Source organism: Lathamus discolor, chromosome 5 (assembly GCF_037157495.1).
Source record: "Lathamus discolor isolate bLatDis1 chromosome 5, bLatDis1.hap1, whole genome shotgun sequence".
Taxonomy (NCBI): domain Eukaryota; kingdom Metazoa; phylum Chordata; class Aves; order Psittaciformes; family Psittacidae; genus Lathamus; species Lathamus discolor.
Window position 1 is genome coordinate 124,625,515 of NC_088888.1, and position 27,846 is coordinate 124,653,360.

General features: G+C 45.8%; 1 protein-coding gene across 7 annotated transcripts in view; it reads right to left on the reverse strand.

The window, feature by feature from the left end:
* Positions 1-1,999: 1,999 nt before the first annotated feature.
* ANAPC1 (anaphase promoting complex subunit 1) overlaps positions 2,000-27,846 on the reverse strand; it is a 35,504-nt gene continuing 9,657 nt past the window's right edge. For 4 of the 7 annotated variants that reach the window (XM_065682546.1, XM_065682544.1, XM_065682542.1 and 1 more), the window contains exons 16-47: positions 26,787-26,986; positions 25,692-25,766; positions 24,485-24,750; positions 24,041-24,132; positions 22,977-23,125; positions 21,439-21,517; positions 21,295-21,331; positions 21,133-21,203; positions 20,829-21,007; positions 17,802-18,028; positions 16,498-16,616; positions 15,495-15,766; positions 14,382-14,616; positions 13,143-13,234; positions 12,837-12,971; positions 12,613-12,695; positions 12,382-12,460; positions 11,723-11,797; positions 10,920-10,996; positions 10,601-10,691; positions 10,458-10,511; positions 9,970-10,163; positions 9,460-9,546; positions 8,848-8,965; positions 7,958-8,035; positions 7,456-7,523; positions 5,192-5,330; positions 4,730-4,816; positions 4,083-4,178; positions 3,564-3,762; positions 2,970-3,104; positions 2,000-2,319 (exon numbers count right to left, since the gene is read on the reverse strand). In XM_065682546.1, coding sequence (XP_065538618.1) covers positions 2,204-2,319; positions 2,970-3,104; positions 3,564-3,762; positions 4,083-4,178; positions 4,730-4,816; positions 5,192-5,330; positions 7,456-7,523; positions 7,958-8,035; positions 8,848-8,965; positions 9,460-9,546; positions 9,970-10,163; positions 10,458-10,511; positions 10,601-10,691; positions 10,920-10,996; positions 11,723-11,797; positions 12,382-12,460; positions 12,613-12,695; positions 12,837-12,971; positions 13,143-13,234; positions 14,382-14,616; positions 15,495-15,766; positions 16,498-16,616; positions 17,802-18,028; positions 20,829-21,007; positions 21,133-21,203; positions 21,295-21,331; positions 21,439-21,517; positions 22,977-23,125; positions 24,041-24,132; positions 24,485-24,750; positions 25,692-25,766; positions 26,787-26,986 — 4,004 coding nt within the window. In that variant the 3' untranslated portion in view covers positions 2,000-2,203. The remainder of the gene's footprint in view (positions 2,320-2,969; positions 3,105-3,563; positions 3,763-4,082; positions 4,179-4,729; positions 4,817-5,191; positions 5,331-7,455; positions 7,524-7,957; positions 8,036-8,847; positions 8,966-9,459; positions 9,547-9,969; positions 10,164-10,457; positions 10,512-10,600; positions 10,692-10,919; positions 10,997-11,722; positions 11,798-12,381; positions 12,461-12,612; positions 12,696-12,836; positions 12,972-13,142; positions 13,235-14,381; positions 14,617-15,494; positions 15,767-16,497; positions 16,617-17,801; positions 18,029-20,828; positions 21,008-21,132; positions 21,204-21,294; positions 21,332-21,438; positions 21,518-22,976; positions 23,126-24,040; positions 24,133-24,484; positions 24,751-25,691; positions 25,767-26,786; positions 26,987-27,846) is intronic. The other 3 variants (XM_065682545.1, XM_065682543.1, XM_065682547.1) reach the window with 2 other exon arrangements.

Consider the following 27,846-nt stretch of genomic DNA (forward strand, 5'->3'; position numbering starts at 1 on the left):
ATTTCCTGCTCTTCCTCCCACAGCACAAACAGCAGGGAGGAACTTGGGCACTTCCTTGTGTGTGTGGCCGGGGCTTTGAGAGGCCAAATCCCTGCCTCTCCTCAGGGTGGGAGCTGAGGAAAGCGGCTCCATCTGCTTTGGGAACCGAGTGGTCAATGCTTCGCGTTTCCCCAGTTGAGGGGGAAGAAAACAACGTCCCCAAACTGCACCGAGGGAGCTGTGGGGACACCGAGCGCAGCAGGAGCTGTGGCCCATTGCAGGGGGGACCGGGTGGCGCCCCAGGGCAGAAGTGGGGCGTTCCATAGCCATTAATGGCTTGATTCAATTCGCATAGCAAAGAAGGTAGCTATGGAGCAGGTGTTCCATGGTTTGTGTTTAAAAGCCAATGTCTGCAGGCTCCAAGAGGCACTGCAGGTACTCCTTTCATTCCCCAACCTCTCATGCAAACCCCTTCCCCCCGGATTGAGCCATCTCCTGTGCACTCTGCACAGGAACTGCCCTCAGGACCCATCCCTTTCCTCTTGCACTCACTGCTCCTCCCAGGAGCGCGTTGTGTGTCAGCCTCATCCTTTCTTGTAACCCTCGTCCTGACCTGGAGCCAGCAGCAGGACCTGGGACACCATCAACCCCAGGTCACTTCTGCTTTCTTTGTAACCACTCCTGGTTGTCTTCCTCCATCCCTAGCATCCTTTGGCTCCTCTACTTGAGGGGCTGGGAAAGAAAGGGGATGAAGATCAGCAGCAGTCCCGCACCGTAAGATCAAACTTGAGACTTAGGAATAAGCAGTTCAAAGGCTTGGCTCTGGCTGCTCTTCCAGTACTGATCACTCAGCCCCTGGCTGCTTCTGTTGGAGCAACTCCACCTCTTTAATGACAAATTAAGTGCCTGGCCTGCCCCGAGCAAACCTGGAACCAGCCCCGCTCCAAGTTCAGTGCTCTGGGGAACACAGAAGGCAGCAGCGAGCGGAGATGAAGGGAACCCAGATGAGTGCCCGGTTATTGAAGTGGTGTGTCTGTAGTTTCAGCCCTTGCCCAGACATAACGTAACGTGCTGGAGGCAGGTGCCTGCTCAGCAGCCACTGACTAATTGCAGAACAAAGAGGAGGAAAGAAACAAAGACGTAAACAGTGCAGTAGTGAGGGTGTAGTGATGAGTAGAGCAGAGCAGTTCGTGCTTACAGGGTGTATGTGCTTACGGAGGATGTACAGTAGGCTTGAGACCCACAAATAAAGAAAATCCCATGAATGAGACTGAAAGATGATGCCAGATGTTGAAGCTCAGCACCATGTGAGCAGCAGGGCAGGTGGTTCCCTTTCCTTTCCAGCAGGAGACCCAAGAGGAAAAGCAAGTTTGGCAACTTACCATAGAAAGGTTTGTGTTGAAGGAACCTTAAAGCTCCTCCAGCCCCAACCCCTGCCACAGGCAAGAACCCCTTCCACTGGAGCAGCTTGCTCCAAGCCCCTGTGTCCAACCTGGCCTTGAGCACTGCCAGGGATGGGGCAGCCACAGCTTCTCTGGGCACCCTGTGCCAGCGCCTCAGCACCCTCACAGGGAAGAGCTTCTGCCTAAGAGCTCAGCTCAGTCTCCCCTCGGGCAGGTTCAAGCCATTCCCCTTGGCCTGTCCCTACAGGCCCTTGTCCCAAGCCCCTCTCCAGGTTCCCTGCAGCCCCTTCAGGCACTGGAGCTGCTCTCAGGTCTCCCCTTCAGGAGCCTTCTCTTCTCCAGGCTGCCCCAGCCCAGCTCTCTCAGCCTGGCTCCAGAGCAGAGCTGCTCCAGCCCTCGCAGCAGCTCCATGGCCTCCTCTGGCCTCGCTCCAACAGCTCCACATCCCTCCTGTGCAAGAGCCTCCTGAGCTGTCTCTCTCCTGCAGTCTACAGCCCCTCGTGAAGGCAGACAAAGATAGAAGACAAGCAAAGTGTTTACAACAACAAGGAGATTGTTCAGTTCCCAGCCAAGGGCTTTCCAGAACCCATCAAAACCCACACGTTTGTAAAGACCCCTTAGTTACAAAAGTAAATTTATTCTCAGTTCACTTTTACAATTTCTTTTGAATTCATTGTAAGAATTTATAAATAACTCCTGGTCACAGTCACCACATCCAGGGACAGGTTTGAAGCTGACGTTGTTTGAGAAGCTACAAAATCAAGTACATTTTACCTGGTATTGAAAAGCACTGACCAACACAGAGCTCTGCCCTCCTGCAGCTACAGCACCATGGCCTGTGGGTTTCTGAGGAGCAGAGGAGCGAGCCTCAGTAGCGCACGGACTGGCATGTTCAACTGCTTGAACTTCAGAAGCAGCTCAGAGAAGTTTGTGCTTCCTAAAGAGAAGAAAGAAGGAAGGAAAATGAGCATGTCCAGGGTGTAATGCCCAATAGAGAATCCAAACCAGATGAGACATCCTGTACTCGCAGGATGCCACTCTCCAGGCTGGGGGGCTGTAGCCTGCAGGAAGCCTTCAGCCTCAGCCTTCTCTCACCACTGAGCTGGGAACATTCCTCTCACACCCTTAAGCAAGCCTCAGTTCCCCAAATCGAAGTGCAGCTGCATTTCTATCACAAGCTAACAAACCTTAGGCAAGCAGAGGACTGGTGTATCCCCAGCCTGGGCTGATGGAGGGAGAGAGAAAGAGCTGCCTGGTGAAAGGGTCCAGCATTTCCCTGGATCCCAAATCTGGATGGAAACATAGAGGAGCTGGTGACTGCCTGAAGAGGTGCTTATAGGAAAGATTTGAGGACATTCAGGATATGGCCAGCTCAACAAAAAGAACACTTCCCCCTGTCACAGCTCCTCTAAGTGCTGCCTGCAAGAACATGCTTAACTGCAGGTCAGGAAAAAGCTGAGGCTTTTTGTATCTAGGCTAATTCTGGCTTCTTCAGCCCTGCATAAAGTTGGTACCTTTATTTTGAGACAATTAAAGACTAAACATCAATGGACCAGCTTTCAGAGGGCACTGTCATCCCGGTCTTACCTTCCAAGCCACCAGCAGCCAGCTGGCCCGGCGTGGGGACAGAGTGGTAGATGAGGAAGCAAGCCAGCATGCTGAGCTGAGATTCCTCTGTGGGCTGCCCGCTGAGGTAGGAATGCAGAGACACATCCCCTCCAGCTGTAACACACAACATGGCCTGGTGAAACGGAGGGAGCAGAAAGGCAAGACGACACTATCTCCACAGAAAAAGCCCACAGAAAAAGAGTCTCCATCTCCCCACAGAAGGTGAGCAATGGGTTTGTTTGCAAACCTTCCTCCTCCTGCCATGGCCACCCTGCTCTCTGCTCTGATCATCCCTTGCTTTTGCTTCTAGAAAGTTCTGCCAGTGTGATATCAGGAAAGCATTTTCCCTGGGAAACAAAGCCTTCCACATTAACTCAACTCCCCCCCAGTACAGTCAATGCTTCACACCAAATGCACAAAACTGAAACCATGTTGGTTTATGCTGACACACAAGTGCCTTCCCTTATCAGTTTTCAGTACTTTTGAGACAAAAAAAGTCAACCCTGATCAGCAAGAAGATAAGAACACTAAATGCCAACCATGGCTGGAGGACTAAAGTTCTCTTCTCTATACCTTGAAGCCACTGATCCAATGTATTATCTATAGTGCACTTCATCACGGGCAGAAATTCGGAGTTCATGAAGAGCCCTCGGTTGGGAGTCCTGCTCATCCTCTCCTGGTGACTTCTGGAGCTGAAGAACTCCAACACCAGCTTTATCTGCCACAGCTCAAACGTCTCAGACATCTCTTTTCGTTCTAATCTCCTCACAGCCTAGTGGAGGGGAAACACAAAGTGACTGCGAGAGCGTGGAGGAGGGAAGCGATATTGCTCAGTGCTGTCTCAGACACCAAGTAAATGAATCCTCAAACCCCACCTTGCAAGGGCCACCCTCCTCAGCACCTACTGAGAAGCCGCCAGTTAATGCTTCTTGTGCAGTTTCAGTTCTCATTACCTTAGACCATGTTCCAGCTTTTAAAATCTCTGCTACCACTAATGTCTCCCCTTCTTCCTCTCTGTCCTCTATGAGAGCACACGCAAACCCAATACTCTTTGCCCAAGGGTAGCTTTAAGAAAGCAAGAGTTTACTCCACCTGATCTATGGCTATGTACGTGGGCAGCATCTCTGGATTTTCTTGGGTAACACACTCGTAAAGAATTGAAGAGAAAAGATCCAGGATTTCCTGTTTCTGATAAAAGACACATGTTTAACACAGAGCACATGCTGGTGACACTTGATTTCAGGTTCTTGCTTTGCTCACATTTCCTTCCATTAAAGTTAACCCATGCCCTGACACTGCATCAATGAGTGGTAGCTGACAATGCTACACAGCTCACTTTCATTCCTGGACTTATTAAAAGTAGGCCTAAAGTGGTTGGATTTTACTCCTTCAAACTGTTTAGTGCAAAGAAATAGAGTGCAGAACACCCTAACCCTTCAGCAGCGACTTCACCTGAATGCTTCAGGACACTGAACAGGGCTTTCAGTATTTGTTAAACACATTCTGCAATGAATACAACAACTGGACACAACAAACAGCAACTGTGATATAAAAAATGCCAACAAGAAGTACTGTTTTACACACTGTTTTACACCTTCATGTGATAAAAAGTCCCGTAGAATATTCCCATCTCCATGACCCAAAGGAATGAATTCTGTTCCTCAGTTTAATGTAGGTTTTTCCCACCCATTTATTCCTGTAAGCAAGAAACCATGCTAGTCCACACGTAGGCACCATACCTGGCCCATGTTCCCAGTTGGTTTGCAGAAGTAATCAGCAAATGAAAACAGAGCAGGATCAGACGTGAAAGCTGAAATTGCTTCTGGCTAAAAAACAGATCAAAATGCATACAAAATGAACATTTTGGGTTTACTGCACAAATGTAGTAGCGATTTATACCCAATCCTCCCTTCCTCAGCACACAAGTAACAAGACTGGAAACTACATAAAGCACATTGTGAGCAAACTCTGTCCAACACTTCTGTCTGCCCACAGCAGACATCCATTCTTAGCTCAAGTTTATTGCATGCTCTGTGAAAGCCAACACACTTCCTTTCCCTCAAGCAAAGCAAGTAACTTCTTACTCATAACCATGTGGCAGAGCCAAATGCTGGAGGTAAGGAACGCAGCAGGACCTGCTGTGCTTCCCTCAGCCTTCCAGAGGCAGCACTCCTGGCAGGAAAGCAGTTTGGGAGCAATACCTTGAACGCCCGGGCTTCTGAGTTGCGGTGAGTGACAGTCTGTGCTAAGAGGCTGCGCCAGCCCATCGGGTCCTCCTTGTAGGAGAGCTGCCCTGCTCTCAGCTTCACGTACAGGACACCACCCTTGGAAAGAATTGATCTGCAATAACAACAGTGTTTGCTTTAAATCAGTGCACATACACATTGAAGGAAACGTGACCTCCAACAGTTGAGATGCAATAATATCATAGACTCATAGAATTCCAGACTGGTTTGTGTTGGAAGGGGCATTAAAGCTCCTCCAGCCCCAAACCCTGCCATGGGCAGGGACCCCTTCCACTGAAGCAGCTTGCTCCAAGCCCCTGTGTCCAACCTGGCCTTGAGCACTGCCAGGGATGGGGCAGCCACAGCTTCTCTGGGCACCCTGTGCCAGCGCCTCAGCACCCTCACAGGGAAGAGCTTCTGCCTAAGAGCTCAGCTCAGTCTCCCCTCGGGCAGGTTCAAGCCATTCCCCTTGGCCTGTCCCTACAGGCCCTTGGCCCAAGCCCCTCTCCAGGTTCCCTGCAGCCCCTTTAGGCACTGGAGCTGCTCTCAGGTCTCCCCTTCAGGAGCCTTCTCTTCTCCAGGCTGCCCCAGCCCAGCTCTCTCAGCCTGGCTCCAGAGCAGAGCTGCTCCAGCCCTCGCAGCAGCTCCATGGCCTCCTCTGGCCTCGCTCCAACAGCTCCACGTCCCTCTTGTGTTTGGGAACCCTCAAGAGGCCAGTATCCCCGTGCAGGCTTTGTCCTGATGATGTAAACCCTGCCTCAGTCATGTATACATAGAAAACTTGGTATCTGCAGGGCAGGCTGCTATCAAACGGTGATGTGGTGGCAGGCACTGGTGATGAAAAAAGGATAAGCCTTACTGGTATAAGGAATATAACTTCCTGAAGCCATTGCAGGTTCCTGTTAGACTCCCCTAGGATGAGCTCCAGCACCAAGGAAAACCATACAAGCTGGCATCCACAGGTGATGGTCCTTTTTCTTCATTGAAAACCAAACCAATAACCCCCAAAACGAGAAACGCAACAAATACTACTATTCCTGACCAAGCCAACAACAAAAGCGTGCAGCAGCTCAGAGTGACACTATTGCACAGCAGCTGCATGCTTACCTCATCTGGAGTATCAGTTGCACCATGAACTGTAGGCACTGGGCATCCTTAAAATAACTAGCCTGTTTGTATTGAAACTGCTTAGCGTAACAATATAGAGCAATTCACAGGTAGTAAGATAGGGAAAATTATTTCTCACATGTGTTTACCTCCAAAACACTGCCAGGCAGGTCCCTACTGCTCTAATGGGCTGAGGAGATAATGTGACACATTCAAAGCAGCTGGAGAATAGGTAAGAACAGGTAAGTTCCAAAAGCAGCAAGTTCTTCAGTCACCCACCCTGGTTTCTGCTGTGGCAGCACAGGAAGGCTCTTTTGGACAAACAAGCACCCAAGTGTGGTAAAGTGAAGCCAGCAGAACAAGGCTGGCTTCTGGAGCTCTGGTGCAGCAAATGCATCCATATGTGCTTCCTGATCTGGAGGAATCTGCATTCCACATCAGTCCTGCCTGTCACAGGTAAAGGCAGGACCCAGAGATGCTGCGTTGTGGTGCCTAATTTAATCTCAGTAGAAGCACCTGAATGAACTAGAAAGCCCATGTTATTGATGAAAGATGCAGCTGGCTTCTCAGCACTACTCACAGCAGCAAGTTACGCTGTAGGCTGTTAGGGGCAAAGATGAGAATGATGTTACCCACAGATAGCATATTCTGGTAAGACTTCTGTTTTTCAGTTGCCACACATTTAAACAGAGAGGTGAAAGGCAGCAGCAGCACTTCGTATACTTCACGTGAGAAAAGAAGTACCTCACAAAGCAGTAACAGTTACTGAACCCCTGTATCAACAGTCTGGGAAACATGACATCACATCAACTCAAAACTAAACTAAAACCATGAGTTGAAGAGGGTTTCTGGTCCTACTCAATCCCAATAGCTGCGGTTTCTACTATCAGGTTTTCCCCTGCTCTGTTTTTGCAAGAGTTATTCACATCAAGAGGTGAAACCAACTACGCAGTTTCTTTCTTCACCCTGAAGTGCTGTCAAATGCACAATAGTGAAGCCATCACAACCAGACTTCTTTCTAAACTGTGGGTGTTACGAGTACAGGATGCTTTAAAAAAGCACTTGAAAACTATTACTACAGGGTCATTAGTCAGTTAAGCATTGTACTATAACGTATTATAAAGAATACTTACTTCAGATGATTTGTTCCCTTGCTTAGATCTATCAGTAATTCCCAGTACCGCGGTCCCTTCACTCTGATCTGTCAACAGAAGCATTGTTGTTACTTGATATAGCCAGAATCATTAAATAAAAAAATCTGTACCCAAGTCTACAGCTCTTCCTCAGCCCTTACAAGAGCACGTGCCCTTCTGCAGTGCTGCCCACCCAGAAAACTCAGAAAGAAGAGCACCTAATTTTGCTATCCTACAGCAAAGCTTGCTGGCACAGGGAACTCCCTGCTACAACAGATCGTGAAAGCACTGTGATAAAGACCAAAGAGAAGCATTTGGCATGACTGAACACATGCTCCACAGCGACAGACTTGTTTTTGGAGCTATTGCTATGGGACAGCATTGTCCAGAGTCTGGCTAAGGTTGGATAGGGAATCAAAGAAAGGTCACTCAATCTGTTCTTGCACTGCTTGTGACACAAAGTGGGTGATTAAGTTCTTCATTAAAGGGAGACTTCCTTTACCTGCTTCAGTAAGTGAAGCTCTGGAAGGAGCGTGGGTGCCATCAGTTCCTCGGTGGCTTCTGCATACCACTGTGTGCCCTTCAAAACATCAGTGTTCACACATTAGTAAAGCTCATTTTTGTGTGGAAAGAAAGAAAACTTTCATCTCATTTTCAACAACTCCACTGGCAGCTTCAGTCAGTTTCTGTTCCTCAGTTCTGAGTAAATACATGACTTAGCATTACCTTTATGTCAGGAAACATAAGCCTAAACTAAAGGTATTTCCCATCAATGTATCAACACAACACTGTGCAAGTCAGGCACGCTTCAACTGAAATCTGAAGGTTTGAATAACAAACTATGTCCTGAATATGCAGGACTCTTTGCCAGAGCCACAGGGATCTATGCTGCACCTCTTCCCACCTGAAATCCCCTTCTTTAGTCCATCATCTGTCTCAAATGAGCCTGTACAAAATAAAGCCCATAAAAAGGAACCCTTCCTAAAAGACACATCATCCAAACACCATGGATAAATGCCAAGTTGCCCATTTCAGCAGAATTAGGAGAAGGTTTTTTCAAACCACACATGGTTCCAACCACCTCTGAAAGCCCTTCCTCTTTAGAAAGAGGATACTGGGTCAGTCATTGCACAATTGACTGTTTGAAGACTTTGTGGTGCCTTCTCCTTGCCCTGTATTCTACTCTCAGGGTGACATCAAAGCACATGTAAGGTTTGAGTGGGCTGAGCACGACCCTTCTATTACTTGCATAGAGTTTGGCTCCTCTCCACCACAAGCTGAACCCAAACCAAGACTGCTGACCACAACAATGAGAAGAGCACGCCTTTGGCAGAGAGCCTTCAGCTGTCTCCCCTGCCTTCTCAAAGGCCCTCACTCCTCCAGACACTTTACCTTATATGTCACCTCAATCAGTGCATAGCAAGGAGTGTTTGAATCCACATCAACGGGCGTTAAGAGCCTCGGTTCTGCCGCCAGCACGTAGAGGTGACGCAGAGCCTGAAGGTGGTACCTGTGTGTGGGAATAAGGAATTCAACACTGTGCAGAACAGGCAGGGAATAACCCCCAAACACCAACTCCACACAGCTCAATAGCCAAATCCAGCAAAGAAACCCGAAGTAATAGTACTGTATTACTGGGTTTGGATTTTTCTAATGCTTTAGCTAACAGAACAGGGAGTAATGAATTATAACTAAAACCAATTCAGAGTCACAGATGAACAGATCCTGCATGAAAATCTTTTCAGCTGAGCAAACTGGAAGAGTCAAGTCCCAGGAGCACAGCTTAGAGCCTGCACAAACCTGCCTGCAGTTCCTCACTACTCAAAGATCACTACCACCACCTTGTATCTTCACTTCTGTTTTCCACTTCTTTTTTTTTTTGTTTAAACCTCCAAACATTAATTTGCAGAGCACGGAGGTACAAATTCTAGATCACTTGCCTCTAGATAACAGCTTTGTAAGATGACTGAGCTGCAGGAAACATGAACCCTTGCAAACTCTTACCGATTGTCCGTGCTGTGAACCGGGAAGTGCGGGTACAGAGCACAGAGGAGAGCAGCAATGGAGGAGTTGGAAGTGCTCAATGAGTATCTGTAGAACAACATTATCTATTAGTTTCTGTGCTAACAAACACTGGCCAGAGGTGTTCAAAGTATTTTGGTGTCCCAGGGAAGGGAAGAGCAGTTGTAAAAGTACATATAGGTAAGGAAGTTACAAATGTGTTCCTACAGCAGCCAAAATAACCACGTACTGGTACGAAATAAACACAAACCACAAGCCAGAAACATTCCTATGGCATGTAAGTGATGCAGTATCTAGAAGAAAACAGGACTTCCATTTGCAACAGAAGATGGCTGGACTTGATGATCTTAAAGGTCTTTTCCAACCTAGCTGATTCTATGATTCAATGTTTTTATGCATCCAGATGTTATTAGATCAAGTGAAGTACCCACTGCTAAAGCTTTTGAGGAGAGGTGAAAGATAACACCCTTGTCTTTGGAAATGGGAAGTTACCTTCCTCCTCCCAGGAAGAGTAGCCCCAAAGCCATGTGGTGAGCCAGGTGGAACCCATAATTCATCTCTCCACCTGTCTTCTTGTGCATGAACCGGCAAAGCTGAAGGACTTTGAGGTTTCCAGAGCCAGCCATCACCATTGCAAGAGCCAGCAGCAGCACACTCAAGCACGTTTCGAGGTTATAGTGACCTGTCTTCAAGCGGAATAGGGAGAGCATTATTACACTTCTGCGGTCAAACACACGCTTCTGCTTGACCTAATGCACTGCCTTCTACCCCCGAGTTCAAAACCACATTCTACAGAGGAAGGGAGAGTGGAGATCAGCAAAGTCCTTAAAAATGATTCACAGCCCTGCCACATTCGATAGTAATATTGAAAAGTAAAAGGGATGGTTTTGTTTCCATTAAGGTTTTGGTGAGGGTTATCAAAGTGCATTACACAGCAAAGCCTCCTCCTTTTCACTGAGAGAAAACTGGAAAGAACTTACTATTGAAGCTGTTGGTGCTGACAAACACTTGAGGAAATCTGTTGCATATTTGTACTGGAAAGAAGAGAAATGCACATTAAATATAGACACAACAGATAAGTTATAGCTCAATGGAAAGTGAAGGGGAAAATAAACCTTCTTACCAAGCACTTAAATGCTGCCAGATTTTCTGACCCAGCAAATCGAAATCCCAGTGACAAACACGCTCCAGCAATGATGTAGACATGAGCCTGCCTAAGAAACAACACGAGCAAGAAATGACTCAATGCTTCTCTTGTCTTCATCTGAACATATATCCCAAATTCTTTTAGAAGTAGTAAAAGAGGAAAAGATTAAAGAGACAGACTTATCCTTTGGAGAAAACAGAGTAAAATCCCCTAAATAACAAGGGAGAGGGGTTTTCATACTGGTATCTCTATAGAGTTCAGCTGCATTTTGCAGAACTTTTTCCATGTTACTTACGCCAGGGTTTCTAAACTCAGGTCTTCAGATGAAGGCAGCTCTGTTGCTTGAAGAGATATACTGTTCTCTCTTATGATCTATAGAAAGATAAGAGATAACGACATTAATCCAGAGAAAGTGATTAACTAACTGAAACTGGGTATCAAGGGTTCATAAGTGATACAAAACAGGTCTGTTTCACAGGCATATAAAGGTGTTTGGGTATTTTTTACACTCCACATGCTATTGTTCCATTGTACTTCTGATCCAAAGGGACACCCTTCATTGCTGCTGGATCTGGTCCCTTAAAGATATGTAAAACAATGGCAAGATTTGTGTTTCTGTATGTGCTCAAATATGAGAGAAAACAGAACAGGATGAGACCTCGAGAGGCCATACAGACCATCAGTATCCTGTATTTCTGATAGATACTGACCTAATTTGCTCTTTAAAATTCCATACAACATATCAAGGAATATCACTGCTGAAAAGTTATTCCTAATGCTCAACAGCAACTGAAGCAGTGTTGCACCTCACTTCTTGCTCGGTCAGTGTGGAGATAAGTTTAAACCCTTTCTCTCTCTGGCACCATTTTCTGTCTGGAGCAGCTGCATCCCTCCTCCACTCTCTCCTTTTTAGGATGATGGGATGGGAGTCCTCAGTGCTCCCATAATAATCCAGGAATCCAATGTAACATCCATCCTTGCCATGTGAACGCAACATACATTTGCCTGGGCAGCTCATGTACTATGGGAATATTCACATGCAGAACAACCCCGTGAGATGAAAACTGGCAATGAAACACATGAAACATAAATACCTACTTGAGGCACGTTGCTATTGACCCACTTGGAGTTGGGCAAGATGTCATCCCACAGGATCAGGCATCGAGCCAAGGTCTGAAAACAAGTGAGAAAGCCAAAGACATAAGGAAGGAAATTAAGCTATACAAGCATCAATGGTATATTTTAATGTGCTGACTGCATCCACAGACAATCCAGCCACTCGCTAGCAGCTTTTCACTGTTTCTCCGCCTTCCTATCAGAAATGACAAAGTCGCTTTTAGGAGATGCAAGTTCTGCTTGCAGGGAAAAGAACCACAGAAAAAATCCTATATAATGAAGTCTGTATCCTTAGGTGGTAAACAGAGATGAAAATTCACTATGGGCTTAGATGCTGAGCCCTAACTTAATATTCTATTGTAAAATTAATTCATAATTAATGGGAAAAGCAGTAAGAATTTATTAAACATTTAACATTCCCCATAAAATGTATCATTCAAGTATTTCCTCAATAAATTCCGCCTAGTGCTGCCTGACAAGTGGCTTACTACAAGCAGACAATGCAGGTATTAGTTTGGTTGGCAAGCAATGGGGTTACCAGCTCTCAAAAGGATTCTGGATATGGCTGGATTTAAAACCCCAAGTAACACAGTTTTTGTATCGCTAAATAGGCTGAGAAATGACACAGAAGAAAATCTTACCCTCAATAAAAGGAACTCTGGTTTGACGAAGTCCAGTAAATACATGGTATCTGGGGCTTGAAGCCAGTCAGCAATGGATCTGCAGAGCACAGTGAAGGAATTGCGTTTCCACATCAGATTTCAGCAGCTCACAAAGCTGAGCAAGCCAGACAAAGCAGAGCCAACATGACAGCAGGTTAAACTGCTACCACAAGTCACTGCCACATGTCAGAGCAATTCCAAGGTTCGTACCTGTTGTTAGTCTTTAGGTAGATCATAGCAAGGGCAAGTGTGGCACCGGGACAAGTAACATCCACATTTATGGTGTCTCCCTCCTGTGAAAACACAACAGATGCTTTCAGAGCAGCTAAACCTGTAGTGATGTAGACATTCAAAGTCACCTGGTGTGGACACAGACCTCTCAGGCTTCCAATTACTGCTGTCTTCAGCTTAAACGTGCAAAAATCAACACATACCTTGATTTGGTAACTGGGAGACTTGTGCTTCTCTCTGTGCATCCCTGCCTGGAATCTCCTGTGACCCCCAACCATGTACTGGTAAAGCTGCTCAGGAACATTGAGGTCTGACATGCCTATCAGATTGCTTCCATGCTAAGGGATGAAGAGAAGAAGCAGCGTTACTAAGGGAATGCCTTCCTATATGAGGAACAGAAATGCTTTTCATCCAAGGCAGTTGGGAGTCAGGGATGAAACAGCTCTTATCACCCCACTTCAATGTATAATGATTCTTCTACTAACTGCAGTTGTAATTGAGACACTTACCCCCAGGCAAACCATGCCCAAGGCTAGCCCAGATGCAAGGGAATAGGACTCTCTGTCAGTGCAGTATTCCATTTCTGGTCCAGGGGGACGGCCTGGAGAACACAAAACACTGAAACTCATCTTCTAGATTTCCAGCCAAGTAACAGTGTTTAATTAAGCTCTATATTCCTAACGGAATGAGGAAAAAGTCAGGAAAGTTTTCAGTGGAATTACAAGTAACTGTCACTTAACCCCCCCATCACCAAAAGGCAAACCCTCCAGAACCAGGTTTTGTTGCTAAATGCTATGGTTGGAGTTCAGAGACACGGTGAAAATGCCATGTTACAACTGTGAAAACCTTAAGACCTCTAAACCTATCCAAATGCTGTCAGCAGAGTTCAAAAACTGCTGCTAGAAAAGACTATACAGATCAAATGACCAGAATCATAACAGATACAATTTCACCCTTATCTTTATCCCATTCTCTATTTAATAGACCATACAGCCTCTTCTAGCTAAAGTTACACATAGACATGAGTAAGAACTTAAGTGTTACAAATAAAATCAGAAGAACTATGCACAGAATGAGGACACAACTCGGATCAGATTTACTGTTCAGAATCAACTCTTATTGACTACTGTTTAGAAAGCCTTGAGCAAAATTTGGAACAGGAGAACTTAGGACATCATGGCTCTATTTCCACCACCCTAGTGAGCCAAAAGAACTTGTCTTTGCAAGAGGAAAGCATTTTTCCCTCACCCAGTGCCTCCACCTCTGGTTTCTATAGTGGCAGCCACCTCATGGACTGACATAAGAAGCAACAGATGTCTGGGGAGCATCGGATGTGTTGGGTATACAGTGTACAACAGGTCTGCTCAAAAGCAGGGGGTCAGGATCGCTGCAGATATGGCATCTGGGTCAGGAGGAATGCATAGTTACAGATCTCCTTTTACCAAGTCTTTGGCACTCCAGACCACCTTTGACCAGACAAGATTTCCAGATGGAAAAAAGTATCTAAGTCCAGCAATGCTGCTGCCATATTGCTTCTACTAAATTCAATGATAGTTCTATGCTACACAAACACACCGGTCACAGTAACTTCTGCTCCTCTGAAAACAAAAGATGAGGCTCGGGAAACGAGAGGTGAATATTGTGGTGGGAAACTCACAGTTAAAATGCTCATCTCTCTGATGCATTGTGCACTCACACGCTGTGACTCCCCCAGTGTCCACCCCATTTCTGCCAGTGTCAGCACGTACCTATTTCAGCCAGCAGAACCTCAGCTGTGTGCCTGTGAGCAGTGCCCTGATAGACAAGGCCTATTCCTATGACAGCAGCCACCTGCACGTTGTGGGGGACATCCAGCTCTGTGGAGGTTGGTGGCAGTAGGGCAGGTATATGGATGCTTAGGAGGCGCGTAATGGCCATATCCATTGTGCCCAACTTGGCAGCCGACACACCAAGCAATAGGCCAATGCTTGTCATCTCATGGCCCTGAGAAAGGAAACAAAGAGCAACAGCCAAAGAGATCAGAAGTGTTCAGCAAAGGAAAAACACTTGTCCCAGTGTCCCATTCACCCATCCCAATGAGCTGTGCACAGTATGAGGTGAAGAAGGTGATCCTGCCCCTCTACTCTGCTCCTGTGAGACCCCCCTTGCAGCACTGTGTGCAGTGCTGGGGTCCTCAGCATAAGAAGGGCTTGGAGCTACTGGAGCAAGTCCAGAGGAGGCCATGAGGATGCTCAGGGGCTGCAGCACCTCCTGTATGGAGACAGGCTGAGAACACTGGGGCTGCTCAGCCTGGAGGAGAGAAGCTGCGTGGAGACCTCAGAGCAGCTTCCAGTGTCTGAAGGGGGCTACAAGGATGCTGGGGATGGACTCTTCATTAGGGACTGTAGTGACAGGACAGGGGGGATGGGTTCAGACTGAAACAGGGGAAATTCAGGTTGGAGATAAGGCAGAAGCTCTTCCCTATGAGGGTGCTGAGGCGCTGGCACAGGGTGCCCAGAGAAGCTGTGGCTGCCCCATCCCTGGCAGTGCTCAAGGCCAGGTTGGACACAGGGGCTTGGAGCAAGCTGCTCCAGTGAAAGGGGTCCCTGCCCGTGGCAGGGGTTGGAGCTGGATGAGCTTTAAGGTCCTTTCCAACCCAAACCAGGCTGGGGTTCTAGGATTTAGTGACAAAACTGCTGAGTATCTTTTAAACAGAAATGAAGGCCTGTGTGACTGACATTAAGGAAGCAACTCTCATTATCCTGCACCAGGAACCTCCCAACTCAGTGTTTCGAGACATCTGTTGCCTTTTCTGCCTTGTTTTCTTTAAAGAATTCAAGTCCTATAGATATTTCTCTGTTGTTTCTGAAGGAAGGGCTCACCTTAGTTAAGTAGTCGTGTATGTTGAGCGTGGCAAGCTTTGTGAGATGCCCGTTGAGCCCCAGGGCCATAAGGAAGCCAGCGTATTCATTTGCAAGTTCAGCAATTTTGGGCTTGTTGTAGACAATCCAAGCAGAGTCTATCTGTGAGGCAGGTGCTATCTTCAGGCCAGCAGCCACCCCGTTGTGAAAGCTGGCCCAGCAAGCCATGTTAGGAGGCACGTCGATGTTCCCACTGTTCAGGTCCACAGTGGTGTTCCTCGGAGGAGCACGGCCTGCCGGCGAGAGAACCAGTAAAACGGTCAGGTAAAGCCAAACTGCTTCAGAAACAGTGTTCAGCTTCAGGAGGGTGCCGAGTGAACACTGACAGCTTGGGAGGCAGCAGCCCTGATCTGAGACAGCCTCAGGTACCTTTAGACACGCCAGAAGACAGCAGCATGGCACAGCAAGAAAACCACCAACGTGGAGTAACATAATGGTTACGTTATTACTGGGTAATGGTTGTGCTTGATGATCTTAAAGGTCTTTTCCAACCTGGTTGATTCTATGACTTTGCAGTAGCTGTGTCCTGTATGACCCCAACACTGTCCAGCCATTCCACTTCTATCTGCTTCTCACAATATACCTGACACAGCATCTGTGTTTGGTAACACTGGCCTTGACCATTTCAGGAGAAGAAACCAGAAGGTGGCAGGTTCAAAACCAGAAAGAGCTACTTCTTCACAAAAAGCACACTTAAGCTATGAAACTCTTTGCAGAAAGATACTACAAAAATTACAGGCGGTTCGGAAAGAAAAGTGATTAACTCCATCATATTCTGTTAGATAATGAATGTCTCTGGAAGAAAACTGGTGAGGTTATGGCACAGGGTGCCCAGAGAAGCTGTGGCTGCCCCATCGCTGGCAGTGTTCAGGGCCAGTTTGGATACAGGGGCTTGGAACTGGATGGGCTTTAAGGTCCCTTCAACCCAAACCATCCCGTGATACTAAACCACTGACCAACGTACCCGTTAGATTCAGCTTCGGGATGGGCAGCTGCTCAGTTGGAACAGGATGATATGAGAACAAAGTGAACATTCCTCGTCCAACAGGTAGGGCCATGGTTCGCTGGCAGAGCTGCAACAACCTGTTGGGAAGGTGAAAGCAAGACCAAGCCAACTGCTTATCATGGAAAATTTGTCTGAACACATGATGTAAAATGAACCTATAAATGACAGGCACTGGACAGACCATTTTTTCCCCGATGAGATAACATGTTATCTTTCCTGTTGTAGCAGGCCAAACTTCCGAACCAAATCTTTAGTCCTTAAAAGTTTAATCTCAAAGCTGTACCTTAGCTGACAACATGTTGAAGCTTCCCTTCAAGGTGGGTGCTGTTAAATAAATCTGTGCTATGGAGAATTCAGCAGCCATCTCAGAAACAAGGTGAAAGGAGAAAGCAAACCAAGCTGATTGCTGTATGGGATCCTGCTATGACTGTGATCACATCTAATAACAAGCTGTACACGGAATTAATGATGAGCTTCCAAGAATGCTGACCACAGCTCTCTGTGATTTACTCTGGAAACACTTTCTAGGCTTGTTAGATTACTCAGCTTGTAGTCTGATGCATTTCTTTAGTTTCCGACTTCCCTAGGGTGTTTTACACGGTAATGATGTTCTGCAGTCTGCTTTGCTTCTGTTTTTTTAAAGCAGATACTTTTTAACACCCCCAAAGCAGGATGGGGATAATTGTGAGGCCACTGGGTATAGAATGGCTCCAACATGAGGCTTCAAAACAAAGAGAGGGATGGGACAGTGCATTTGCTTTCTGTAGAATGAATTAAGTCCCCTGACCCAAGCCTTGCTTAGAACTAAGATAAGCCCTGAGCAAAGGGCTCTCCAGTTTTAGGCAGGAGATGGATGATGCTTTGTTCTCTACAGAGGCATTTTCCTCTACAGAGCAGGCCCTGCTTATATTTCAACCTGAGGAAAAGATGCTACAATCTGCCTTCAAACCCTAACTGAGCTCAACATGCTGTTTGGGGTTCAAACTACAAGTCTTTCCCATATCTTGCTCCAACCCCAAGCGTCCTCCAACTCAAATACAGCAGAGTTTTGATGTAGACTGAGCTTCAAAGACTCAGATTATGAAATCAAACCCCCTTCTATGTGTCCTTCGCTCAGGCCTGCCTACTTTAATGCTCGGTGCAGACTAAGTTATATTGTGCTGTGTGAGTAGACATACTTCATTAAGCCAACAGTAATATTCACACCATTTCTTACCTGAGGGAAATGCTAACAAGAAAGATAAGTAGAAAGAGTTCGTTACCTGTTTTCTTTCTCTTCTATGTATTCATGGTCACTGGCTTCTGGCATCTGCACTACATTGACACGTACAGGACGGGCACTCTGCAGGAGCCTGCGCACTTCCTGCACTCTCAGATCCTCACTCCAGATCAGGGACATCACCTCCTCATTCATGTCATTCATTCCATCCTCATCCTCTTCTGATTCAGTCCCAGAGGGAATATCAGAGGACAGCACTGGGCCCACGGACTGCAAGGGAAAGAGGAAAGGAAGAAGTTGTTGCTGGTAGTGCACATGGATGTTGGTAACTATCAGAAAGCCAGCGAATACCTGCACCACAACCTGAATGCACTCAGCACGGGCACCTGCACTGGGATGGGGCTGTAAATACAATGCACATTGATTTAGAATTTCTGAGCATTGTAATCAAGTATTTTTGCACATCTACAGGGGATAAATAACTACCATTCAGGAGATGACATCAAGTGTTTTGCTGCAAAGATGTAGCTGTTGAGCAAGGACTGACAAGTGAGAGCTTGAAGAGGTGACATAGCAAATAGTACTCTCTACCCTATTTCTTGTTTCAGAGCAGTGGTTGGTAAGGGCTTTCCTCTCCTGCCTACACAAGTAGTTATCTATGATGCATATGAAAACATGTTGTTTTCTCAAAGTTCAGAGCGAAAAACAACCCAAATGAGCATTTGGATGGGTATTAAACCAGAGGTTAAACTCCAGAGACAGTCTCATGGTGACAACCTGCTTTTAGAAGTGCCAGTACCTACTGACCCTCAAGCTGTTCCGTTCACTCTGGTCAGAAACCTGTGTTATTTTACTGATCATTGATATTTGAATGAATCAGAGCTTTAATTTTGATTCCCTCCTACAACAACCTTGGGAAAACCAAGCTTCCTACTAAAATAAAGTCAGCCTGCATGGCAGTGAATTCCAAATGCCTGTTGGTGTTGGCCAACCCTGGCATCACCACAGTACGAGAATGGTTTTGAACCTCCACACCAGAGATCCATACATGACCAGAAAAACCCCCACTGAAGGACTTCAAAGCTTAAGAGCACTGAGGAAAAGCCCTTTTTCTATACAAGATCTACAAAATGCTTGTTTAAGACTCTGTCCCCCCCTATAGAATCAACTAGGTTGGAAAAGACCTTTAAGATCAAGTCCAACACTGTTTATTGACATCACATAAGCAGCACACAGGACAAGAACAGCACAGAGTGTGTCCACAATCTGCTTGTCCTACACTTGCTTCAGACAAGGCTATCACTGTGCACGAAGCACCATAAGGAAGAAGTTTACTGTGAGGGTGGTCAGGCCCTGGCACAGGCTGCCCAAAGAAGTGGTAAATGCTCCATCCCTGACAGTGTTCAAGGTGAGGTTGGACAGAGCCTTGGGTGACACTGTCTAGTGTGAAGTGTCCCTGCCCATGGCAGGGGGTTGGAACTGGATAAGCTTTAAGGTCCTTTCCAACCCAAACCAGTCTGGGATGCTATGACTCACTTTATTTTCTGAGTTCTGCAGAAATCGGCTTTCCTGAATATAGTTTCCTTAAGGTTTGACAGAATAATCCGGACACTGACCCTACAGTGGGCCAGTATATTCCTCTTTTTTTTTTCCCCATCTGCCATAGAGGGCAGATTAATGTGAAAAATAACAAGGCAAGCACTGAGAATTACTGGTATGATAAAAGTAGGCTCAAACCCCACACACCTCTCCCTAAACTGGTCATTTTTCCTGTTCTATACCTCAGCAAGCTGGAAAGATATAGAATCACAGATTGAAGCCAGGCTCTTCCTAAGGCTCACTGGCAATACATGACACCAGAGCACAAGTAAATGACCAGCTGATGAATGAAACCCAGTTTCTTCTGATAAATCCCCCCCAGATCTCAATAGAGAACCGCACCACCCATAGAGGAAGCGTCCGGTCTGAAACAGGAAACTCCACCCTGCCCTCCTGAGAAATGACAAACAATTTGGTGTTTGAAGCTCATTTTCTCCTTTTAAGGTAACATGCATTCGAGGCATTGTTATAAAGTAAGTGATAAAATCAATTTATCACCATTTGAAGATTCAGTACTGTTACAGTTGGGCAAAACCTCACCAGCAGAAAACAAAACGGGGTTTTAATAAGTGGTGGGACATGGTAAATGAACTCCATGTTCCAGTCTTTCTGCTCAATGGATTAACTTTTTGCTGTGCAGTTAGTCATGAAGCCTCAGATATAAAGAACTAGGTAATTTTAACATCACTTCCAAAGCTAAGACAGCAAAAAGGATCTTGACCAAGATGTACTTGGGACTCTAAATTCCTCTTCTTGACTAAAGCTACAATCTGCTACTATTAAAGTGGTTCTATGCATGTCACTAACCAGCTTTCAGTGTCCTCAACACTGCTCTCAAGGAACAAGAGATGGGACAAGAGGAACCGGCCTCAAGCTGCACCAGGGCAGGTTTAGATGGAGCTGAGGAACAATTCCTGCCCCAGAGGGTGCTCAGGCATTGGAACAGGCTGCCCAGGGCAGGGCTGCAGGCACCGGCCCTGCAAGTGTTCACACACCGTGGGGATGAGGCCTCAGTGCCATGGGTTAGTGGTGGCTTTGGCAGTGCTGGGCAACGGTTGGGTTTGATGATCTTGAAGGGCTTTTCCAACCTGGTTGATTCTATGATTCCCTGTGCTTTCCTGTTTTGTCTCTGGAGTGAGTACCAAAAGCTCTTTAACACCTCTTAGAGGCACAGGTGTTTTGCAGAGGAGGAGGAGGACTTACAGAGGCAATCAAACAGCTCTTTAGGCAAAGCTTTTGAGCATCATGTCTAAATGAAGTTGAAAATCTGGTTTATACTGACAGTTTCCACAGCTATGCATGTGGCCTTCCTGTGCCGGATGCTGGTTTTATACTGAAACCCTCCTATTTGTGTAAGCATTGCCCTCAACCTTGAATCTGCACCTTCTGATGCCCCGAGCATTAGCAGATGGTGGGGAACAGAGTGCTTTGCCCAACCCCAGTGTTGTGAAATCCCGATGCTCATACTCACAGATTTACCCTTCTGCAGGTTCCCTTCACACGCCTGTTTGGACAGATCCTGGCGCCCGATAAGGAGACAAACAGCTTCAGGCCAGTCTGAGGCAGGCTGCTCTCTGCAGTAATATATTGCATCTCTGATGGGAAGAGCTACCCCAAAGGGGAGAGACTCCAGATCTCTTAAGGTGAAACCTCAAAAATAACAAGGAAAAAAAGAGCTTTAATTGAAAGTAGATAAAGTGTATTTCGTACTATGCAAGCACAAGGCTACTCCTTGTGATTGTACCATTCTACACAATGATAAAAGCTGCTCTTACCAACATCAGTCATCCAAATAACTAACTTCTCAGCCAGGCTGGAAACAGATGTGCTGTGTCTGAAACTGCATCTGTAAAATAGAGGGGAAGCCAATGAAAGCTAGTCCAAAAGTCAGCAGGAAGTCAAAACCTCATGAGTTTAAATACTAAACAGCTTTATACCTATTGGCATCCTGTTCCATTTGCTGCTTTCGTTGGCCTAGGAAAGACAGGGGCACATTAATTCCACATCCTCCAAGCAAAAGGACAGCACATAAGCAGCACAAGACACCAGGAGATAGTATCATGGCATCGAAGCATCATTACCTGATGTAATCTTGTACAAATAATGGGAGGCTTCATTAGACACAGCGCTCTCATCCCCAAGTATATACAGAGCCACACTCTGGATAGGAAACAGACATCATAATACAGTCACTTAGTGTCCAAACAGGCAGAAGATAACTTCAGTAACTTAGAAAGAGGGACGGATTTGTTGTGAAACACTGTTAATAAAGGGAGACTGAAACAACTGAGCAACTCAACTTTTATGCTTTAGATTTTTATCTTGGAGTTTGGAAAACATACATCCTGAAGCAACCAGCTGAATGTTCATGGACAATTGTTTCAGAGGGAGAAAGATTGAGAAGAGAGAGAGAAACACATGTTCCTGGTCATCTTTCCCATGGTTTTCACATTTCATTTCATCTCTCTTGTGAAATACGTCATCTACAGACACCATTTTTCACTGTTTCCTCCACATCTTGAATATGGACCACTTTAGGAAGGCTCCAAGTGGGAAGTTGTTCCCCACTCAAAGCAGGGTCCACATCAGCTATGCCAGCCAGCACTTTAAAACTGCCTCAGTACTGCTTCAAGCCTCCACACTCTGAAGCAGAGAAAAGGCTGACTCCTGGCAACTCCTATCATAGACTCTGCAACTCATCTTGGACACCTGGTGAAAGCAGAGTCTCTCCTCCCTATTTTTCCTCTCCAGGCACCTCAAGCTCAACACCTCAGCTCCAAACCCTGTCCTGGGAGGTTTCCTCCACAAATACAGTGTGAATAAGGGAGGGAGGCTGCCCAGGAGATAACATCAGCACTTTTAATTACTCATGCGACTCAGTATTTATGTTGATACATGCCCAAGAAGCGAGCAGGGAAATTCTCACTCACAAATTACAGTTAACCTGGAGTTACAGTATTACTCTGCACATGCCACTACTGCAAACCACAAAAAAACATAAGCAGTGAAGCAGAGGCTACTCACGAGCTCTCCTTCCCAACCTCAGATACCTCCTCCCACCTGCTAAAACCCATCCACACCCTTCAGCAATACTCAAGTAATAAAAGAGGGGGCTCACAGGGATTTCTCTCTGCTAAACATGTATTGTTTTCCCTGAGGAGAGTCTGATGCTGCACCCCTTACTATATCTGGGGGATGCTCAAGAGGATTTCATGCAGGCAGATGAGTCTTAGTATGGAGCAGCAACACTTGGAGATGCTTAAGAACGCCCAATCCCTGGCAGTGTTCAAGGCTAGGCTGGATGGGGCTCAGAGCAACCTGCTCTTATCAGAAGGTGTCCCTACCCATGGCAGGATGCTGGAACTGGATGAGCTTTAAGTTCCCTTCCAACCTAAGCCATTCTATGATCCTATGATTTTAACTCTCCAGCAGTATAGCTACAGCAGTTATTGATCACAGGCTCAATACTCCTCCAGCATGGCCCCACTGCTCCACACACCACGATTAAACCCTGTTGTTTTGACTTCCCACTGGGGATGCTCTGCTCACAGGAAGCAAACCCTGGCCACGGAGCCAGAGCTGACAGGATAAAACATATCCTTTTTGCTGCAGTACATACCACTACTACCAGTTTGCTCCTCTCACAGATCCCTGGTAAGTAAGGGTAAGGCTGCACTCCTTCTCCCTTCAAACAGGAACTCAGCCATTGAAAGATACTTGGAGGCTCAGCAGAGAAAAACGCAGGATGGTGCATGAAACCTGTTTGGACTATAACCATATGAACAGACATGACACTGAGTTCATGGTGAATGCACAATAACCCTCCACTATTCCCAAAGCAAACCCTGCAGTACTGCTTTTAACAACAATACGACAGTATTTCCCCACAGGTTACAGAGCACATCCCTCCTGTCAGATGGCAGTTCATAGCTAGACAGTGATGAACGTGTGAGGCACCAAACTCTCAAAACCAAAATCATCTCAGCCCATGGAAAGGAATAAGTACAGAGTAATTCCCCAGACCTCACTGGAACAGTCTTGTAATTCAACAACATTAATTTGCTCACATGAGAGGACAACCTACCTATAACCTCTGCCTTCCCTGTCCACAAACAGGGGTAGCAAAGCCTGAGGATTGCTATGAGACTACTTTTTTGGGTCAGGAGAAACAGTGGTTTCTCTTACATGACTAGTAAATACAAGCTGGTAGGACACTAAGCAAGGGCATGGACAACCTATGACCTTATTTAAACTTTAAGTATTGTGGGTTTAGCTCTGATTTCGTTTCTGTGAACTGTAACACAAGAGCCTGCCAGCCCAGCCATACTTTCCACAAGAGGCACATCCCACTGCCAGGGTTTCCCCAGCGGTCTGCTGAGGTTTCTCAGCCAGCCTGAGCTTTGCCAAGATAAAACCATCATTCCCTTCCCAAGCCACTGCCCGCTGTGAAAAGCACCAGCTCTACTGTGCTAATTCCATCCCAGGCTTCTTAAGAGGGTATGAAAAACAAAGGAACAATCTCAGCACTATGAGCACAGTTTTAGTATAAGGATTAAGTCCTGACCAGCTTTAAAGAGAACAGTTAGCAAGGTGCTCAGTAGCACAGATAGTTAGCAAATCATCATCACTGCATTTGCACATCATTATCACTGAATATCCAGATTTGCAAAGCCTTCAACTCACCCTGATCAATTACACAAGTCTGCCTGGAGGTTTTGACAAGGGCTGGATAGTCTCTGTAGTAATAATCTATGTAAGCATCAAGTTTTAAGTCCCTAGAATGACAAAGAGGTGAGTGACATCAGAGGGGACAAAAACCTTTCTGCATTTGTGACATCTTTATAGAGTAGATAGATAACATGCTGGGTTATCTGCAACACATGAATGCATATAACAGCTGTCAGCCTCAAAGAGACATAGGCTTATTTCAGGCTTGCTTCTCTTTGGCATGATAGACTAGAGGACAAGCCAACCCGATTGGCACCAGGGTAAGGTTTTAAGGATTCATTTTCTTCAGATCCATGGAAAGTCTGTTCCACTCTGGGCAAACCCCAAACTCCCCATGAAAATAATTAACAAGAGACACTGCCTGATATACAAGAGCTGCAGTTTGTCAGCTGCACATACCTGGCTAACTGAACCAGAAGAACAACAAGTGAACGAATTCCTTCTCCCATTAGACTGTTCAGTTTGAGCTCCTCGTAGATGAGATGAAGAACAAAGAAAATAGCAGGAATGTGGGTGAAAAGGAGCGTTGAGGAATCCAAACTAAGTCTCTGTGAAAAGTCATCCTTTGAGGCCAAAGCTTCCAGAGGGTCCAGTCGCAAAGCTTTGGCAACAGGATGAGACTCAAAATTCTTATGGTAGTCGGAACTCAAGAGATATTCCCAGTCCTAAACCAAGCAAACAGGAGAGAGGCAGAGGTTAAATGGTGAACGTAACCTTCAACAAGACAACTCCAAAGTACTGTTTCAAAGGAGTTTTTCTCCCCATGAAACAATACAAATGTGACTGTTGTATTGTAAAAGTGCTGCACAGACCCAAAGGTTCAACTGTTAAGTTTCACCCCCACATTGTGTATAAAAGAATTAAAACCTTGTATTTAAAAGAACAAGAGAAAAGGAATTACCTTCGTTGCACCAATACTTTGTGCATAGACCTCAGTGAGTATTCATACCATTCACCTAGTGCCCCCAGCCTAGGAGCTTCCCCTGTCACAGCTCAACATCAGGCATTAGCTCCTGATCTTTATTCCCCGTAGACCATAAACCATAACCCCACGGGCTCATTGAACTGTTAGCCCACAGCTCAAAGGGACCACCACAGCTCACAAGCCTCTTAGGATGGGATGATAATAAGCTTCACTTTCCCTAAAGCAAAACTTTCCTATTCCTGCCTAGGTAGAGCTCAGTGAATTAACCTTAAACACCCCACTAACTGCAGTAAGCATCAGTGCAGTCAGTGAAGTATGTAATCTGATGTTGCTAACTTGCTACTTGCTTGAGTAGCCAGGGGAGTGAGAACTTCATTTTAAAGAGATGAAGAAGCATCTAAGTGTAACGTTGTCAGGAGATTATCTGGGATTGCTTTGTGATCCCTAGCAAATTCATTCCTGAGTCTAACCTACTTGTCTAGAAGAAAGAACCCCGATGGTTCACACGACACAGCCACTACAAAGGGCAAAATACCTTTTCTTCCCCCAAAGGTTTGTAATCTCAGATGAAATACAATATTCAGAGGGTGTTTTCCTGTGCTTTGCCTTTAAGGAAACATCAAACCAAACACCACCTCCCCACCCCCTGCCTCTTATTTTTAAGAGGGAACCATTCCTTACCTCATCTGACCCTGTTTCGGATGGTCTGGCCTTCTTTGGAGCAATAACTGGTGAAAGGGATCCTTCAAAATCAAGCTGCAAGAAATAAAGTGATCAAAAGTAAATGAGGGTTACAATTCTCAAGGTTGTACAAGTAAATCACCAATGACAACATCCAAATTCAACCCCAGTGTTATAGAACATGGCGTTAGGTACTTCTACACTTCGCAAATAGATTATTCTAAACACACTTAGTTATTCTAGTGTATGGTGCTTGAATTCCACAGTTTGACTGCCTAACATCTGGTATTTACTAGGACAGAGGAAAAACTATGCATGAACTAATGCTAGTAATGTAGATCTACTGTAACAGCTTTCATTCCAGCTGTACACATATACTTGGTGTCTTTTTCCCCCTGCAAGTACTGCAAATTCAGTGGGTTTCCTGCTAGCAAGTAAAGGAAACTCCAAATACATTCATAGAATCATAGAATAGTTAGGGTTGGAAAGGACCTCAAGATCATCCAGTTCCAACCCCCTGCCATGGGCAGGGACACCTCACACTAAACCATGTCACCCAAGGCTTCATCCAACCTGGCTTTGAACACTGCCAGGGATGGAGCACTCACAACCTCCCTGGGCAACCCATTCCAGTGCCTCACCACCCTAACAGGAAAGAATTTCCTCCTTAGATCCAATTCAACAAAAACAGCTGAAAAAGAAACCCTAGAACTTTAAACATTGTGATTTGAAAAGTGCATAGAAAATCCTCTTTAGGAAACAGGAATTTGAGTTGTACCTTGTGTTTCTAGGGAGAAGCAGCTTAACATGGATTAGATAAACCAAATCTTTAATGCATCAGTGTTAGTCATGAACTGGAGCAAAATCTTCATAGTTAATTTTTATTTGACTGAGATAGATGGTAAGTACCTTATAAATATGCTTCATGACAAACAGACTAAAATATATACAGAAATTTATTAACATAGAATTGATTTGATGGCATCTTGTGATTTAAGATAATACACAATCTATTTCAGTTAGTTCTGACTGTAACCATTTTGAACCTTGAAGGGTTATCAGTAGCTTCAAAGTGAACTAGGAAAACAAACATACACGCTTGCTTACATTACGTGTCCAGGACAGTCTCTCTGTGTTATAACCCATCATATTCATGAGGCATGTTACAAATAAATTCCATTCTGAGTGATAGCTTGGTCCTCCTGGAGCATTGTAAGCATTGTACCACTTGACAAGCATCTGTACAGCTATCTCCTTGGGCAGGATAGCTTTGACCCCCTGCAGACATCTTTTCACTGTTGGAAAAGAAAATAATGGATTAGGTGTGTTTTCCATCTTGCCTCATGGTGATTCAGTCAGTGGTATAAATCTGTACAGATTCACTTACTGGACCTACTTTGAACTCTCTGGACACTCACCCAGTAAAGCCACACCTCACAACCTTCAACAGCTTCAACACACAACACAACAACCACACAAGCTTCAACACCAGGTTCCTCTAGTGCAGGTTGAGCACACCCCCTCTAATTCACCACACCAAGGGAAAAAAAGAGTTCCTTCTGCCCACTACTGCAACCAACTTTTGTCTGAACTGGCATCTCAGCCCTTCCTCAAGCAATTATAGAATCATAGAATAGTTAGGGTTGGAAAGGACCTCAAGATCATCCAGTTCCAACCCCCCTGCCATGGGCAGGGACACCTCATACTAAACCATCCCACCCAAGGCTTCATCCAACCTGGCCTTGAACACTGCCAGGGATAGAGCACTCACAACCTCCCTGGGCAACCCATTCCAGTGCCTCACCACCCTCACAGGAAAGAATTTCCTCCTTAGATCCAATCTAAACTTCCCCTGTTTCAGTTTTAACCCATTACCCCTTGTCCTGTCACTACAGTCCCTGATGAAGAGTCCCTCCCCAGCATCCCTATAGGCCCCCTTCAGGTACTGGAAGGCTGCTCCGAGGTCTCCACACAGCCTTCTCTTCTCCAGGCTGAACAGCCCCAACTTCCTCAGCCTGTCTTCATATGGGAGGTGCTATTATACAAACAATAGTAGAGAACAAAGTGTCTAAAGAACAAAGGAAGTTCTAAGAGTGTGGCTGGAAGCACTGAAAACAACAGAGCACACCTAAATAAATGGTAATAGCAATGAAAG